The sequence below is a fragment of the Pantherophis guttatus genome, chromosome 3, assembly GCF_059756535.1.
Source record: "Pantherophis guttatus breed Tessera chromosome 3, ASM5975653v1, whole genome shotgun sequence".
Lineage (NCBI taxonomy): Eukaryota > Metazoa > Chordata > Lepidosauria > Squamata > Colubridae > Pantherophis > Pantherophis guttatus.
Genome location: NC_142065.1, coordinates 53,188,203 through 53,203,838, shown reverse-complemented (window position 1 = coordinate 53,203,838; position 15,636 = coordinate 53,188,203). Strand labels below are relative to the sequence as shown.

The following is a 15,636-nucleotide window of genomic DNA, read 5'->3' as shown; positions in this document are numbered from 1 at the left end:
ATTGTAAGTCAAAGACCACCTATACATTTTTCAAATTCATTCCCTTTTAAAACAAAGCATTGATAGGAATACCTTGTTCTCTACATATCCCCCTTCTACATTTTTATCCTCACCATTGCTATCTTTGGGTATTCCAGTAGATGTCTCCATAGACTATGATTTAAATGTTGACTTACCACCCCTCCCCTCTTTCCAACTGATATTTCAGTAGCAGTCATTTGATTGCTTTGGCACCCTGAGGGAAAATTTTAATTCTGCAGAAACTCTCATAGATAGCATGCCATATTGTGTTTGCTGTGTATGTGTCAGAATGTGTGTACACATGCACTTTGGAGTCAGTCTCAATTCATGAAAACTATGTGGACGAATCCACGGATCTCATTTATTTAGTTAGTTAGCTCACTTAGAGGGCAAGGTATTGTGTGAGGATATCCTATACCCATGATGGCGAACCTATGGCACGGGTGCCACAGGTGGCACACGGAGCCATATCTGTGGGCATGCGAGCGTTGCCCTACCTCAGTCCAGCACGCATGTGCGTGCTGGCCAGCTGATTTTCGGGCCTTCCGGGCCCACTGGAAGTCGGGAAACAGGGTGTTTCCAGGCCTCCGGGGGGGGGGCTGTTCCTCAGGCTCCTAGAAAGGTTCTGGAGCCTGGGGAGGGCAAAAAATGGGCCTACCGGGTCCACCGTGCCATCGTGTGCCAAAAGCGGGGGGAGAGCGGGAGGGAGTCACACATGCATGCGTGGGGGGACGGGGCGCATTGAATTATGGGTGTGGGCACGCGCACGCGCAATCCCTCCCCACTACCCCCGCATTTGGCACGCGATGGCAAAAAGGTTAGCCATCACTGTCCTATACAATAACATCTCTAGTAATATGCAACCTATCTGGTTGCAAGATAAGGAACAACATAAGGAACTCACCTTGTGAGGTTTTTCCCAATTAAGAGTGACAGAAGTTTCAGAGTGATGGGAAGATGTGTAATAGAAAATAGCAATACCACTTTCCACCGCTCTGAGCAACAAAATAAGCTCAAAAACATCAAGACAAATTTAAAAGAAATTCTCAAGTATCTCAAGTGTAGGGTTAAAAAGGGACTCTTTTTCTTTGCAAGACAGATTTTGGCACAATTTTAAGTAGGTTCAGTACAGTACGGAGAAAGGAAAGTGGGTCACTAGTTCTTCCTTTTATTGTCTTGCTGGCTGCCATTGAATTAAGGAACATGATGACAGGGAAGATAGATTTATTTGCATAAAGATCCTAGATTTCTAAGTTTGCATAAAGATCCTAGATTTCTAAGTTTGCATAAAGATCCTAGATTTCTAAGACAAACGTATTATTAGAATGACTTCGCTTATCCAGGACTAGTTCATTAATTAATATATGATCAGACATGAATCGCAGAGACTTGGTTGAAGGAAACTTCACTCAGGACTATCCATGATTTTTCCCTCATTGTTCAGCCTAAAACTTGGGTGGTGGTCTAGAGACACCATCTAGTGTCCTCAGATTGTGTTGGGTCAGCTCCCAAAATTCAAGCTAGCATCAGATTAGAAGTTCCATCCAGCACCCTCATAATTGCTATGATTGGGTTACTAGGCCATTGTAGAAATTCATTCCTGATGCTGTCATTAGCCAATTCAATATTCTTAGTATAGTAGCTAAAGATGCACAGCTTCACCTATTTCAAATACAAGGCTATATTCTTGACTGGTCATTCTCATTTCTTGCCCTTCCCATTCATGAAGAGAAGACAAGTCTCACCATCTGGCTCCTGCCCAGACCCCTCTATCAATACCTGTCTTTTCCTTTGAGGGACTGTTCCTTCCTCACTAATCCCTACTCTGCTGCTTTAATAACCAAACCAATTGAGGGTCAGGCTGTTCTTTGGTTCTCTGTAGTTACAAAGTTGTAACAAGAAAAAAAACTAATCATGTAAAGGAAGAGAAGGGAATCTTTGCACTACTGCAAAGGCAGGAGCTAGGAAAACAAGGGAGACTGAACAGAATCCAAAAGGGTGCCCAGCTGAAGACAGAAGGGTTGAATGGATAAGTTTTTCAGGTTGAGGAGAGTTCATTTATCAGGTCACTGGTTAGATCAACTGCAAGTTTATGATAAACTTGGAGAACATAGCAGTCTGACAGTCCAGGATGAAACACCTGTCCTGGGCAATGATCAATTGCTGTAAAGAAGAATATGATCCAGGTACTCCAGCCAATGAGAGCTGGGTCAGAAAACAGCAGCACTGAATCAATGCTAGAAAACATGGACATAATGTGCATTTGCAAAGTGTTGCACTCAGGAAGTAGTGAGTGACTGGTATTTCAGGAATGAGTTTTACGATTCTACTAAGTCAATTATTATTCAAGCAGATGCCTCTAGGGACAGATTAGAATCATGTATTCCAGGAACATGGTCCTGTTTCATATGCATTGCAAGTTCCAAGTAAGGCAGAATAGAATTATGTCCATATAGAAAAAAACCTTATGGCTTTTTGCTGGGAAAAAATAATTATCAGTACAATTATGGAATATAAGAGTACAAACAAATTACAAACTGCCCGAGGCAAAAGTGTTTTGAATTCCTGGAGTGAACAAAAAAAATGCAATGGCCTCACCTGCTTTGTTGCAGAAGTATGGTATGAGCCTTCAGGATTTTTCTAGAAAGCAAATGTTTACTGCATATATATTACCTAAAGTAGAACTACCAAATATTGAGGAGGTAAATCAGAGGTGGTATTCAGCAGGTTCTGACCAGTTCTGGAGAACTGGTAGCGGAAATTTTGAGTAGTTCGGAGAAACGGTAAATACCACCTCTGACTGGCCCTGCCCCCATCTATTCTCTGCCTCCCAGCTGATCAGGAGGAAATGGGGATTTTGCAGTATCCTTCCCCTGGAGTGGGGAGGGAATGAAGATTTTACAGTATTCTTCTCCTGCCATGCCCACCAAGTCATGCCCACAGAACCGGTAGTAAAAATGTTTGAATCCTACCACTGAGGTAAATGGTATTGTCACAGATTACAATGTGATTTATTTAGTTAATTCTGTATTTAGCGTGGAACCAGATATGTTGTTTCAGTTGAGATATCAGACAAATCAAGATGCTGAGTTGCAGGTCTTTTTAGAATTGTACACTTTAGGGTGGCCTCAATGGGGAAAGCAATAAGTCCTGCCCTTTGCTGATACTGCCAGTGAAAAACATACAGCAAGATTCCTTGTTGACAGAAGATAAAGTCATTGTCTCTAATAATATGTGGACAGAAATGCATAGTTATCTTTGCAAGTTGCTTCCGGGTATTCAGAAAGTAAAAGGCTACAAGAGATTATGTATTTACTTACACACAGATTTTGCAAGGACATCAAACTTCTAAGCATTTTAGGAATGCTTAGGTTGCAGAAATTGGGGATGTCTGGTTTAAATGAAAAGGAGTAGGAGTGACAGGATAGTAGTGTTCCAATATCTAAGGGACTGGCTGCCACAAAGAAGAGAGGGGTCAAGTTATTCTCCAGAGTACCTGAAAGTAGGACAAGAAGCAATGGATGGGAACTAATCAAGGAGAGAAACAACCTGCAATTAAGGAGAAACTTTCTGACAGTGAGAACAATTAACCAGTGGAACAGCTTGTCTTCAGAAATTGAGAGAGCTCTGTTATTCTGTTACCTTGAACATTTAATCGAGTAAGGAAGAATAGTCAGGAACAGAGGCTAAGCTATCAAAAAGAGTCATCAATGTCCTGTGAAATTCCAAATTATAAAATATCTGCTAATATTTTTAATTTGGTAGCCTTTGGAATTTACTTTGTGAGAAGAATTTTAATGGATAAATAGAAAAATCAATTACTTGGGCAACAGTTAATTAACCAGCAAAGAACCCGTACATTCACTCTTCCCCAAACCCACAAATCAGCTGCCCAGACACCCATCCACACAACAAAGACAAACTGTCAGACACAAGGAAAGAAAATTAAGATTGACCTTTTGACAGTCACACACTAGAACCAACATGTAGACCCACACCCCTCAAATCCACACCAAGGATTAGTCCCCTCCCATAAAGCAATGTCTCTGTACCAGTGGTGGGTTGCCCCCGGTTCACACCAGTTCAATAGAACCAGTAGTAAAACCGGTGGGAGGCTCCGCCCACTGACCCCAATGTCATCAAACTGCTTCTGTGCATGCACAGAAGTCTCTGTGCGCAGAAGAGCGTGCACACGTGCGGCCCCATTGTAAATTGATAGTAAAGGTAAGTAGAACCCACCCCTACTCTGTACCTCATTTTCTCTGTTGCTACTCACACAAGCAAACCTTTTTACTTTTAGGAATAAATAAATCTCCTTTCCTCATAGTGTATCTGGATTTCATTCCAATTTGTTCTTCTGCAACCCCAGCTCAAATTGGGACCCCAAATTATTCTTCTGACAAGTTCTAGAAGATTATACTTCAAAGTATTCAGAACTTCCTCATTTAATCAACTTAATCTTTTATTTATCTTTTATTTTAAAATGAAAATTTCTATTTCCTAGATACAGTATTCTGCAATAGATGGTTAAATGTCTCACTGGCCAGTAAAGAAAATGTACAATTTGGAAGAGCTTGGAATTAAAATTAATACACTGTAGTCCAGACTCTCCCCAATCAAGTGGAATGGTAGAGCAAAAATTCAAACTATTAAATCAATACTTTAAGTAGTCACTGCAGCAGATTAAGAACTTCATTTAGTTTCATTGGAATTTCAGAATATACCTTTGACTGGTCTGGAATAAACTCCAGGTTTAAAATTGCTCTCTACCCAGTTTTATAGCCCAAATTTCTCTCAGGATTGTGTTAGGGATTGCAGTTGCTGTGGAGCAAGCAAAATAAGGATTATGATCAGTCAGCAAAATTACCAGCAGTATTTTAGGCACAAGATGTAATGTTCCTGAAAACAGAAGAGGGCTGGCAACTGGTGAGAATAATAATAGCATCATGCCCAGAACCACAATTATTCTACGCTGAGACACCATTGAGAAGTAGATATTGCTGTAATAGAAGACACCTGACAGAGAATCAAGCCATTGTAATTGCAATAGAAAGCCAAATAGGATTAGAAGCTTAAAACCAATATAGCTAGTCCTTGACTTACGACAATTGAGCCCAAAAATTATGTTGTTAAGTGAGACATTTAAGTGAATCTTGCCCCATTTTATTATCTTTCTGGCCACAATTGTTAAGTGTATTACTGCCATTGATAAATTAGTAATGATCATTGATGATCGATGGATGTGATGAGCTGCTATTCTGGGGACTGAACTCTGGGATCTACTCCAGAATCCATTCAAGGGATAACACAAACTCTCCAGTTAAGGGCATTTAGAAAAGAACAATTTCTTAATTCATTGAGAGCCTTCGCCACGCTTCGAGATCCAAAACTATCCTCCAAAGCAGGGGTCTTCAACATTGGTAACTTTAAGACTTGTGGACTTCAGCTCCCAGAATTTTGACACGATAGAGCACTGCACACCAAACACAAGACGCAAGACACAAGCACACTAGACACAAGAACAGTTTTTTTCCGAACGTTTTTATTCTGGTAAAAAATAATTCCCTCAACACTGTCAAAACTATTTACTAAGTCTGCACTACTATTAATCTTCTCATCGTTCCCAACACCCATCTCCTTCCACTTATGACTGTATGACTGGAACCTTGTTGCTTGTATCCTTACGATTCATATTGATATTGTTTCCTGATTATTTGTACCCTATGACTATCATCAAGTGTTGTACCTTATGATTCTTGATGAATGTATCTCTTATGTACACTGAGAGCATATGCACCAAGACAAATTCCTTGTGTGTCCAATCACACTTGGCCAATAAAGAATTCTATTCTATTCTATTCTATTCTATTCTATTCTATTCTATTCTATTCTATTCTATTCTATTCTATTCTATTCTATTCTATTCTATTCTATTCTCCAAAACAGGGGTCTCCAACCTTGGCAACTTTAAGACTTGTGGACTTCAACTCCCAGAATTCCTCAGCCAGCAAAGCCGGCTTTTTCTGCTATTTTTCTGCTTTGCTGACTGAGGAATTTTGGGAATTGAAGTCCACAAGTTTTAAAGTTGCCAAGGTTGGAGATCCCTGCTCCAAAGCACCGAAAGCTCCGAACTCGGTCTATTTAGCTACGAACCCTCTTTCAATCGGGGGGGGGGAGGTGTAAGACGTCACTTCATAAGTGCCGCCTCCTGACGGCCTCGATTAGAAGAAACCCCGCCCCAAACCTAAAGCGGCTAATTCACGTGGCTCGCCTGATCTCTCATCCCGCGAGACTTGGCTCTGTAATACCGGCGGAAGTGAGAGCCTGGTCCTTTTTCCGGTGAACAGAGACGCCAAGATGAGGTATGTGTGAATCTGTTCTAGAATCCGCCGCCATCCTTGCTCTCGGGATCCAGTTGAGTGGCGTTGAATAGGAGTCGCAGATGGTGAGCCAGTGGGGCAGGCCTGGGGCAAAGAGACTGGCACGGAAAGGGACCATCGTTCTTCTAGATGCCCGGCCTTAACCGTCGGTCTTGCGGGTTAAGTAGGCCGCGAGGGCCATGTTGGCATGGCGTGATTCTCAGATCTCGATTCAAAGCCGTTTCTGCCGATCTGCCTTCCATTGAAGCGATTAATTCAGCAATCAAAGAGCAGCTTTTAAGCGGTGCCTTTTTTGCAATGGAGTCGGATCCAAGTAGGCTGTATATTAAAGTTGCATAAACTTCCCTTGGGTGACATAGGTCTTCTCCATAGCGAATTGCACAGTAGGGTTACTAGTCTTTGATGCATAACAGCATACTTTGTCTTCATTCACTTACTCTCTTCCAATATGAATGAACTTCAAGAGCCATATCAAGGGAAGCTCCTGTCTAAATAGCATGTTGGGTGGGTGGGGTTGCTTCTCTTTGGTCTCCAGAAACACATTGACACGAATAGGAAAGTCTGTATAAGTTTAAATTAAGATACGTTTTTCCACAGCAGCAAAGTCTCCCGTGATACACTCTATGAAGCTGTGAAGGAAGTCCTTCAGGGGAGTCAGACAAAGACCCGCAAGTAAGAACTTCAGAGGACCTACCGAATAAAGTTAATTTGAGTAAACCAAACCCCAGAGTTTGCTATAGCTTCAGTGAGCACGTCACTGCCTTCATGCATAACAGTGAGATTAGCATTTGACAGAATTTCTCTGCAATTGGAAGGGATTGGAGTGTTTGTGTGACTATATTAATGAAGACAGATTAGCAGGAGCTGGAATCAGCATGGCCACTGAAATCCTGAACCTTTTGGAAAAACAATAGATCTTATTTAGTTCTCCAAGAAGCTCATTGTCAGCTCATATTGGAAAGTTCTCTAACAATATAAGGCAGTAGTTCAATTACATCTCTCTTGGATAGTATTAAAATCAATTGCAGTTGTAAATTATTGTAAACATTACAAATATTCCACTTGGTTTTCCTATAGGAGAACAAAATAGTGTCTACACTAAACAGAAAGCTGGTTTTTATTAGTTTTTAGTAAAAAAAATTTATAAGCTTGCACGATAAAAAACATTTTGGAGTAATTGAGTAATTAATAGCCAATTTGGTCTAGTGGTTAAGGCATTAGGTTAGAAATCAAGAGACTGAGTTCTTAGTCCCATATTAGGTATGAAAAACCAGCTGAGTGACTGGGCCAGTCATTCTCTGTCAGTTCTACCCATCTCATAGGGATGTTGTGGGACATTAGGAGAAAGAATACGTAGGTGTTTGCCATCTTGAGCTATTTATAAAAAGTATATAAATAAACTTCATAGAAGGGGTAATTTACTCAGTACTGATATGTTTGTGCCGAATCCTTTCCTGTAGAAAGTAAAGTTCATCTTAAATGAAATTACCATTTCATGTATTCAGTGGCCTCTAGATGTTTCAAAGTCCCAATTAAATACAGTCATAAGTATGTAATCTGAGTAGAGGCTGTAATCCAAAACTACTGAAGGCCATCTGATTGCTTTCTCCTACTGTATTCAGTTGTCCTCAGTTTTTACTCAAATATGTATTCTGTTTTCTTTACCTAGGTTCTTGGAGACTGTAGAGTTGCAGATCAGTCTGAAAAACTATGACCCACAGAAGGACAAGCGTTTTTCTGGCACTGTCAGGTTTGGCACTCTTCTTGTACAACCCAGCCTTCTGCTTGCACCCTTCTCCCTGTTAGAAGTCTTTGAATTTGCATTCAGACAGCCTGTTGGCTTGTAAAATCTGTGGTAGCTGGGTGCAATGCTGAATTGCCAGGGTAGTTCAGTTCACCTCACTGTATGCAGCAGGTGTGGCTGGACGGACCCCTACCCTGGGTCTTAAAACATCAGGGGAGGTATGGTGAGGCTCTTATGCTGATCCTGCCGATCATTTTTAAGAAGCCAGAAGTAGATCCTGGTACACAGAGAAGTATTAGCTGTCCGGTAAGATTTGTCGGCACCAGATTTGAATGTTCTTTTGCCATTTTGTAGAACTTTTATTGATAGGAAATGACTATTGTGATGATCTCTTCGCTCTCTCAGGCTCAAGTCGGCTCCGAGACCTAAGTTCTCTGTCTGTGTCCTGGGGGATCAGCAGCATTGTGATGAAGCCAAAGCCGTTGACATCCCACACATGGATATAGAGGCCCTTAAAAAACTGAATAAGAACAAAAAGCTAGTGAAGAAACTAGGTGAGCAAAATAAAAAAGAATATCCAAGATTTTAACATCCGATAAAATTGAATTCTCTCTTTTCTGTACCATGTTAGATTCACTTTGGTTTAACGTTCTTGTGGCTAATAGTGAAAAACAATACGGTGTATTCATTCCGACCCATCCCCCTCCAACAACTGCAAATAAAGAATGTGAAGCAGAGGCATATAATTTGAGTTCTTGGGACTGAAAAGGGATGGAGCCAGAGGTCTTCATATTGTAACCTGGCAAAAGGGAAAGCATATTAACATTGTGATTTGTTGCAGCCCTGATCTCAAAGAACTTTGTATCCTAATAATTGTGCTGTTAATAGCTTTCCAAATACCTTACGCTGTAAGGAAGTTTTTCTGCAAATATGTGTGAACTATTTCCAGCAGTCTAGCACCTGGTCCTTATTTTAGTAGCCTCAATAAATAGTTTGATACTGGCCTTAAAGAAACTATTTAAAACCAAATTATACTAGAGAATATTTTTCTGATTTGGACAACTCTAATCTATTAAGGTATTTATTAATGCATTTTATTTGTTTGCATTTACGTTGGTAGGCCATAAAAAGATTTAAATTGTTTTGTTCATTTTAAGACATTAAGAGATGCTTGATTGATGTGGGATATGAACCCAATAAATATTAATTGGCTTTTAAAGTATTTTATTGGAATACAGTTTGAATTGGTACATGAACAACATCCATATCTACTCCTCTGAAATATAAAAGCACCCCTTAGTATAAATGTATGCCTTCTAGCATAGTGCAACTTGTATCCACTAATCTAAATTTCTTTTGTCCTATATGTTGATGGGTTTGGAACTGTTTACATGCCTGTTTTCTGCAGCAGTTGTTGTAGAATATCTACTATAACGGGCTCCTATTCCGTCTGATAGCCACGGTTCTGTACAAACTGAGGAGAGTTACGCCTAAGGGAGTATTTGGCGTATCCTGAGAGTAATTTGTAATTGTTTAGTTGTGCTCAGCCAAGGACCCAGTTTGGAGCTACTGCTGAGCTAAAACAACTGAGTCTATGTGAGGGAGGGGGTAATGATATTATCAAGAGCAGAAAAAGGAGTACATGGGTCAAACAGTGTAAGAACCACTGTTCTAGATCATGTAAGAACATACCTGAACTTGTAAGCAAACACTGGAATGTTTATGTTGGTCCCCAACTAAACAAAATTCGGTGTTTCTGAGGCAGATTGAATCTCCTTGTGCCTGAGAAAAGCACATCTGAAATGTTGCTGGGCATATGCAGAACACATTTTTTGTTTCTATTTTTGAAAAGTGTATAGTTAAGAGACCATACACAAACAAGCACTCAGATGAGTCTAGATTGTTGCATTCCATATTGTTAACATGTATACTTGTTTGCAGATATTTGAGATGAGTCTTGAGTATTTTCAGTATTGTGTATTTTTATTTTATACAGCCAAGAAATATGATGCTTTCCTGGCCTCTGAATCTTTGATTAAGCAAATTCCTCGAATCCTGGGGCCGGGACTAAACAAGGCTGGCAAGTTCCCTTCTCTTCTCACTCACAATGAGAACATGGTGGGCAAAGTAGATGAAGTGAAATCCACAATCAAGTTTCAAATGAAAAAGGTATTTTTTTTAACTCCTTACATTTGGCACTATGTATTTTTATTGGGGGGGGGGAGTAATTCCTAGTATTCTCTAAAGTAAAGCAGGCCCACAGAAAATTATCTAGCTGAAGAGGGAAAGAAAATTTCAACAAATATCTAGAGAAAGAGTCACTTTGCAGAGTGAGATGGCACCATATAAATTTAATGAATAAAAAAAAATGCATCTACTGAATTGGGTTTTCTCTTCAATATCAGTGAAGTGAAGGAAGAATGTAAAAGCACCTAAAATTGATTTATCCTTCTAATTTGCACAATGGTACCATATTTTGTATTAGAAGAACAATACTGTATTCTTCATTACAAATAGTTACAAGATTCCCAGAAACACTGCAGTTGTTTTCCTGAAGGCTTCAGCTATTTGCTTCTATCCAGTTTTGTGGAAAATTGAACATCCTAGCCATATCAACTTGAGACTGATTTGTTTTTAGAACAAATCATTTCTATTCCTATTCAATTGTAACACATTTGAGTGTTTTCTTGTGTTCTTCTAGGTACTGTGTCTTGCTGTGGCAGTTGGTCATGTGAAGATGACTGAGGATGAGTTGGTCTACAACATTCATTTGGCAGTCAACTTCCTTGTATCCCTGCTGAAGAAAAATTGGCAAAATGTGCGTGCCTTGTACATCAAGAGCACCATGGGGAAACCTCAACGTCTGTACTGATGGGAATACAGATACATATATTTCATATAACAATACAGTTCTTTTAAGCTAACTTAGTGTGTGAGTTTTGATTTTTATAAAATTACATGGAATCACTGAATATTTAACTCCTCTTAATCTGAGAAATGTTCATGTTCAGAATGATAAATTAGACTTCAGAAAATCCTGGCATATCATGAACTGGTATTCAGTATTTATGAAAGCATGCAGGCTCTTTACTTAAAACCATTTGTCTAGTGACCATTTGAAGTTAAAATGGCACCCTTTTTAACTTTGAATGGTTACTAGACAAATGGTTTTAAGTGCTGTTTTTCACAAATAAGGCGATTGTAGATCCCTGTGCTCACATGATCAAAATTAAGATGCCTGGCAACTGGCAGGTATGACAGTTGCAGTGTTCCAGGTCATGTGATTATGACTTGGCAAGCAAAGTCAATGGGGAAGCCTAATTCACTTAACCTGTTGCTCACTTAACTGCAGAGATTCACTTAACAACTGGCAAAAAAAGGTAAAATGGGGTAAAACTCATTTAACTGTCTTGCTTAGCAATGGGAATTTTTTTTTTTTTTAAATTTGATTTATATGCTGCCCTTCTCCGGAGACTCAGGATGGCTTACAATGTGTTAAGCAATAGCCTTCATACTTTTGTATATTTATACAAAGTCAGCTTATTGCCCCCACAAACTGGGTCCTCATTTAACCTACCTTAGAAAGGATGGAAGGCTGAGTCAACCTTGAGCCTGGTGAGATTCGAACTTATAGTAATTGCAGACAGCTGGTGTTAATCACAATGCTTTTAGTCTGCTGAGCCACCAGGCCCTAATTTTGGACTCGATTGTGGTCATAAGTAAAAAACTACTGGTATTTTACTTTCCCCTAGTGAAAATGTGTGCATTCACATGTCCAAACTAGAAATCGTGAAAAAACTATTGGCTGTGAGCAGAAAAACATACTGGATTAGAACAAGTATAGCTTCTTTATTGGAACAATATGGTAAAAAATATTGTGACTTATTTAATATTTTGTTATCAGACATTCACTCTTGGTCCAACACACCTCACAGGGTTGTGGTAGGAAAATGGGAGGAAAAAAGTGTGTTGGATATATTCACTGCCTTGGATTATTTGTAAAAACAAATGCAGGGTACAAATAAGTGACAACATGAATTGAGTAAACCCAAAGCCTGCACAATGTGATAGTGATCAATTTCCCCAAACTTGAAGTGCCAGAATAGGGTGTTGTTTTATTGTAAGCAGTCTTGTTTTTAGGGGATAGATAGGCAATCTTTTGATGTCCATACTAAACAATGTTGGAAGGGACAAAATGAACAGGTTGGAAAGTAGGTAGAAGTATACATTGGATGGAGGAAGAGTTAATCCTTGTTCATATTTCACCACTTTTCATTCCAAAGGAATAGAAAACTGATCTCGACAGTAAGAACCACAGAAAGGGATTTGGGAGGCTCCTACAGTCCTGGTCTTCAAGTTGCCTACCTTTTGTTTAGCATGATACACAAAGCAATTCACAGCTGATGGAAAGCTTTTATGAGGTGTGAGCACAAATTGAATCAGGCCTGAAATACCGTTTTTGATCTCCAAAGGTAGTTTTACATACCAACCATATGCTGATTTACTAAATTACTACCATTATTATTTTTTTCTATTATAGCTTGAGATGATGCTTCAGGACCAGTTTGCTTTTACTGTCTCAGTAAAGAGTAATATAGTTTTTTGGCTCTGCCTACTCCAGGAGGCAGTTTGCTGGAAAAGGAGATAAACTTGATATTTACATTAGCAGGAATAAAATTTCAAGACATCGGCATCAGTTTGCTGTATTAGACCATTTTTTAATTTGGAAGCTTTGCACGTAAAGAGTATGCAATGGGCAAATATGTGAAAAAACAAGTATTGTTTACTACATTATACAGTTTCCTATATGCAGAGATGGTGTTGCAGGGCTACTGAAATGCACCAGGCTACAATTTATCATATTTTATTGAATGAAGTTGACTGTCTCCTTGCTAAGAGGTAAAGAATCCTGCCCTTTATGTAGGTGAAGTTGGGGAGTACAAGGGATTATGATTATGAAACAGCTCTGTTGCGTTCAAATCAGAACATCACTGGGTCTTCTGAGCTAATTGTACATCAGCCATTTCAAATTTGTTTGGAATATTGTGGCTTTTGCAAGGACTTGAATGTCCTAAAAAGGAAATGGTATGTTTTCAGTGAAACCCTTAGATATTGTAAGTAATTTGGGAGAGCAACTTTAGTAAAACTGATTGCAAATTTCCTAAACACCTCATAAGTCTCCTATCCATATTATGATTATGGATGTATTGGTATTAGAGAGCCCAACCCAGATTGTCTGGATTGCTTGTTTTTACAATGCAGGGCCTAATTCTAACAATCACTCAGTCAAAACTTTACTTTCTGCATATATCTTGAGAATTGAATTGGTACAACAAAATGGGTCTCTACGGTGTTCATAGTTGTTATATTGAAAACATCCCTTAAAATCTTTTTTATAAAGAACTGGCATTTCCAGATAGAATCATTAGAAAAGAAACATTCCAAAAAGCACTGAATAATAAATACAAAGAAAACTTTATGAGGGAAACATAGTTTTCAGAATTCAGGTGTGTCATTTTAACTTGAAGACTTTGTAAAATTGCAAATCATACTGCCAGGGCACACAATGTACTGAGAAATTAACAAGTTATAAGTCCTACTTTTGCTTATTTTGGGCCTGCTATATTCTGCTAATTGTAAAAAGCTGCACTTTAATTTGCAGGATCTACCATAATTTAGTGACAGCAGATGGCAACATCTAGCTGATCTCAGCTGATAGTGAAGAAACAAGTTCAAATCAGGTTAGAAGTTGGATGAAAAGCTCACCAATGTAGGTTAGATTGGGGAGCTGAAGAAATAACTTGGATGAGGGGGAGGGATACTGGCAAAAGATAGTAAGAAAATTACATGCACAGGTTGACAAAGTCATCGAGTAAAGCTTGATCCTGGTTTTTCATAGTTTAGCAAAAATCAAGTTAGTTAATTTGAAAGTTCCCTTATTTTGTGATGATAGAACAAAATGTCTTATAGCTCTTGAAAATGAATTGGCACAGCAGCTCCTGAGTATTTGTGTCACTAATTCTTATTCCCAAAGACATTGTGAGAGTTCATTTGAAAATCATAAGAGATACAATTTTCCTGCAGTCACCTGTATCTCAGAAAAAAGAGAAAGGAAAATAAGTTGTGAAAGGGAAAAGAGGGAGAGCAAACACTAGAAAGATACATTGATGTTTAAATCTTTGTGAACCCTTTTGGATTTTCAACATTTTTGCTTAGATGTGACTTAAAATGTGATTTATTCGCCATACAAGTCCTAAAACTAGAAAAAGAGAGCCAGCTTTGAATCATTTTCCTCAGTAACAGTTTAACTGAACAAATATATAATGTTTTTAACTCATTGGTTTAAATTTGTTTATTGCCTACCCAGCTTCCCCAGAGATAATTCCTGAGGAAATGCTTAAATATTTATTCATTACATTTACATGACTGCTCATCTCACAAAAAAGTGATTATGGATGGAATTCATCGATCAATAATACAGCAAATATATTTAAAAATTCATTAAAAAATATAGGGTCATTAACAGTTTTAAAAAACATCAATAAAACCAATATTTAACCACACAGAGTAAAAAAGATTAACCACAGTGGAACCTTCTAAGACTCCCTGAGACCCCAGGCCTCGAGGGACTTCCAGAATGATAACAGGGATAGAGCTAATCTAACTAGGGGACAGAATGCTTGTAGGAATGTGTGCTTGGCCCTGGTTAAAAAGCATGAGATAAATTTTTGCACTGTCTGCAAAAATTGCACTGTCTACACAGTTCCTAAAGTCCCAATAGATTTTATGAGCATTTCAAGTGTGATAAATTTAAATCAAACTACTGTGCATGATTACAAAGAACTACAGAAAGCTTCCAATTGTTATCCTCATGGTGCACCAGAGGTCATTGTATAATGGGGTTCATGTCACATTGTGATGATCAATGCATACAGTTCAAGGTTCATGCTGTGCTTCCAACCTAAGCACAAAGTGGTAAGCTTCATTCCTGTGACAGAAATGGCAGCAGCGTGAGTAAATTTCAGGATTTTGTAAGAAAGCTAGATTAGTCATCCCAAACTGCTGAGGTGATTCTGCAAGGCTTCAACTCTTCACCTGAAGAGCCTAAAATGTTAAGGGTGTGACATCTGGGAACCAGTGAAGGTCTTTGTGCCCAGAAATCACTGCAGCTTAAGTCTGATTAAAAGTAGCAAAGCTGCTTTAAGGGAAGATTGAAATAGTACAGGGAAGTTGGTTGAAAGCAATATAGATGCTTTGTGGCTATAGCTCAGTGCCAGTGAAATTAGCTCAGAAAGTGGGCATTCGATATTTGGTTCCTGATGTTAACATATCATAAAGGCTATATCATTTCCTTTCTATTGGAACTGCCTGTGGATTGTCACAAGAAAAGAGGAAAGCTGCCTGTCTATTAATTATATGTTGTACTTTTTTGGAAATATCTCCAATTACTCTTAGCTACTATACCTGGGAGTTATATTCCAATCAATTTTG

General features: G+C 38.9%; 1 protein-coding gene across 2 annotated transcripts; it reads left to right on the top strand.

Annotated features, from left to right (window-relative positions):
• The first annotated feature begins 6,086 nt into the window (after positions 1 to 6,086).
• RPL10A (ribosomal protein L10a) lies at positions 6,087 to 11,069 on the top strand. 2 transcript variants are annotated; one of them, XM_034414732.3, is made up of 6 exons: positions 6,087 to 6,383; positions 7,002 to 7,073; positions 8,071 to 8,151; positions 8,551 to 8,699; positions 10,142 to 10,314; positions 10,847 to 11,069. In XM_034414732.3, exons 1-6 carry the CDS (start codon positions 6,379 to 6,381, stop codon positions 11,015 to 11,017), a joined length of 651 nt encoding a protein of 216 aa, XP_034270623.1. In that variant the 5' UTR covers positions 6,087 to 6,378; the 3' UTR covers positions 11,018 to 11,069. The 2 variants fall into 2 exon arrangements, with proteins under 2 accessions (XP_034270623.1, XP_034270622.1); XM_034414731.3 differs by having other exon boundaries at positions 6,299 to 6,383; positions 6,999 to 7,073.
• Positions 11,070 to 15,636: the final 4,567 nt, after the last annotated feature.

Excerpts from the sequence above, each read along its gene's own strand:
- RPL10A (XM_034414731.3), top strand. Across the intron at positions 8,700-10,141 it reads AAAGCTAGTGAAGAAACTAG|CCAAGAAATATGATGCTTTC; the intron begins GTGAGCAAAATA and ends TATTTTATACAG. Across the intron at positions 10,315-10,846 it reads TCAAGTTTCAAATGAAAAAG|GTACTGTGTCTTGCTGTGGC; the intron begins GTATTTTTTTTA and ends GTGTTCTTCTAG.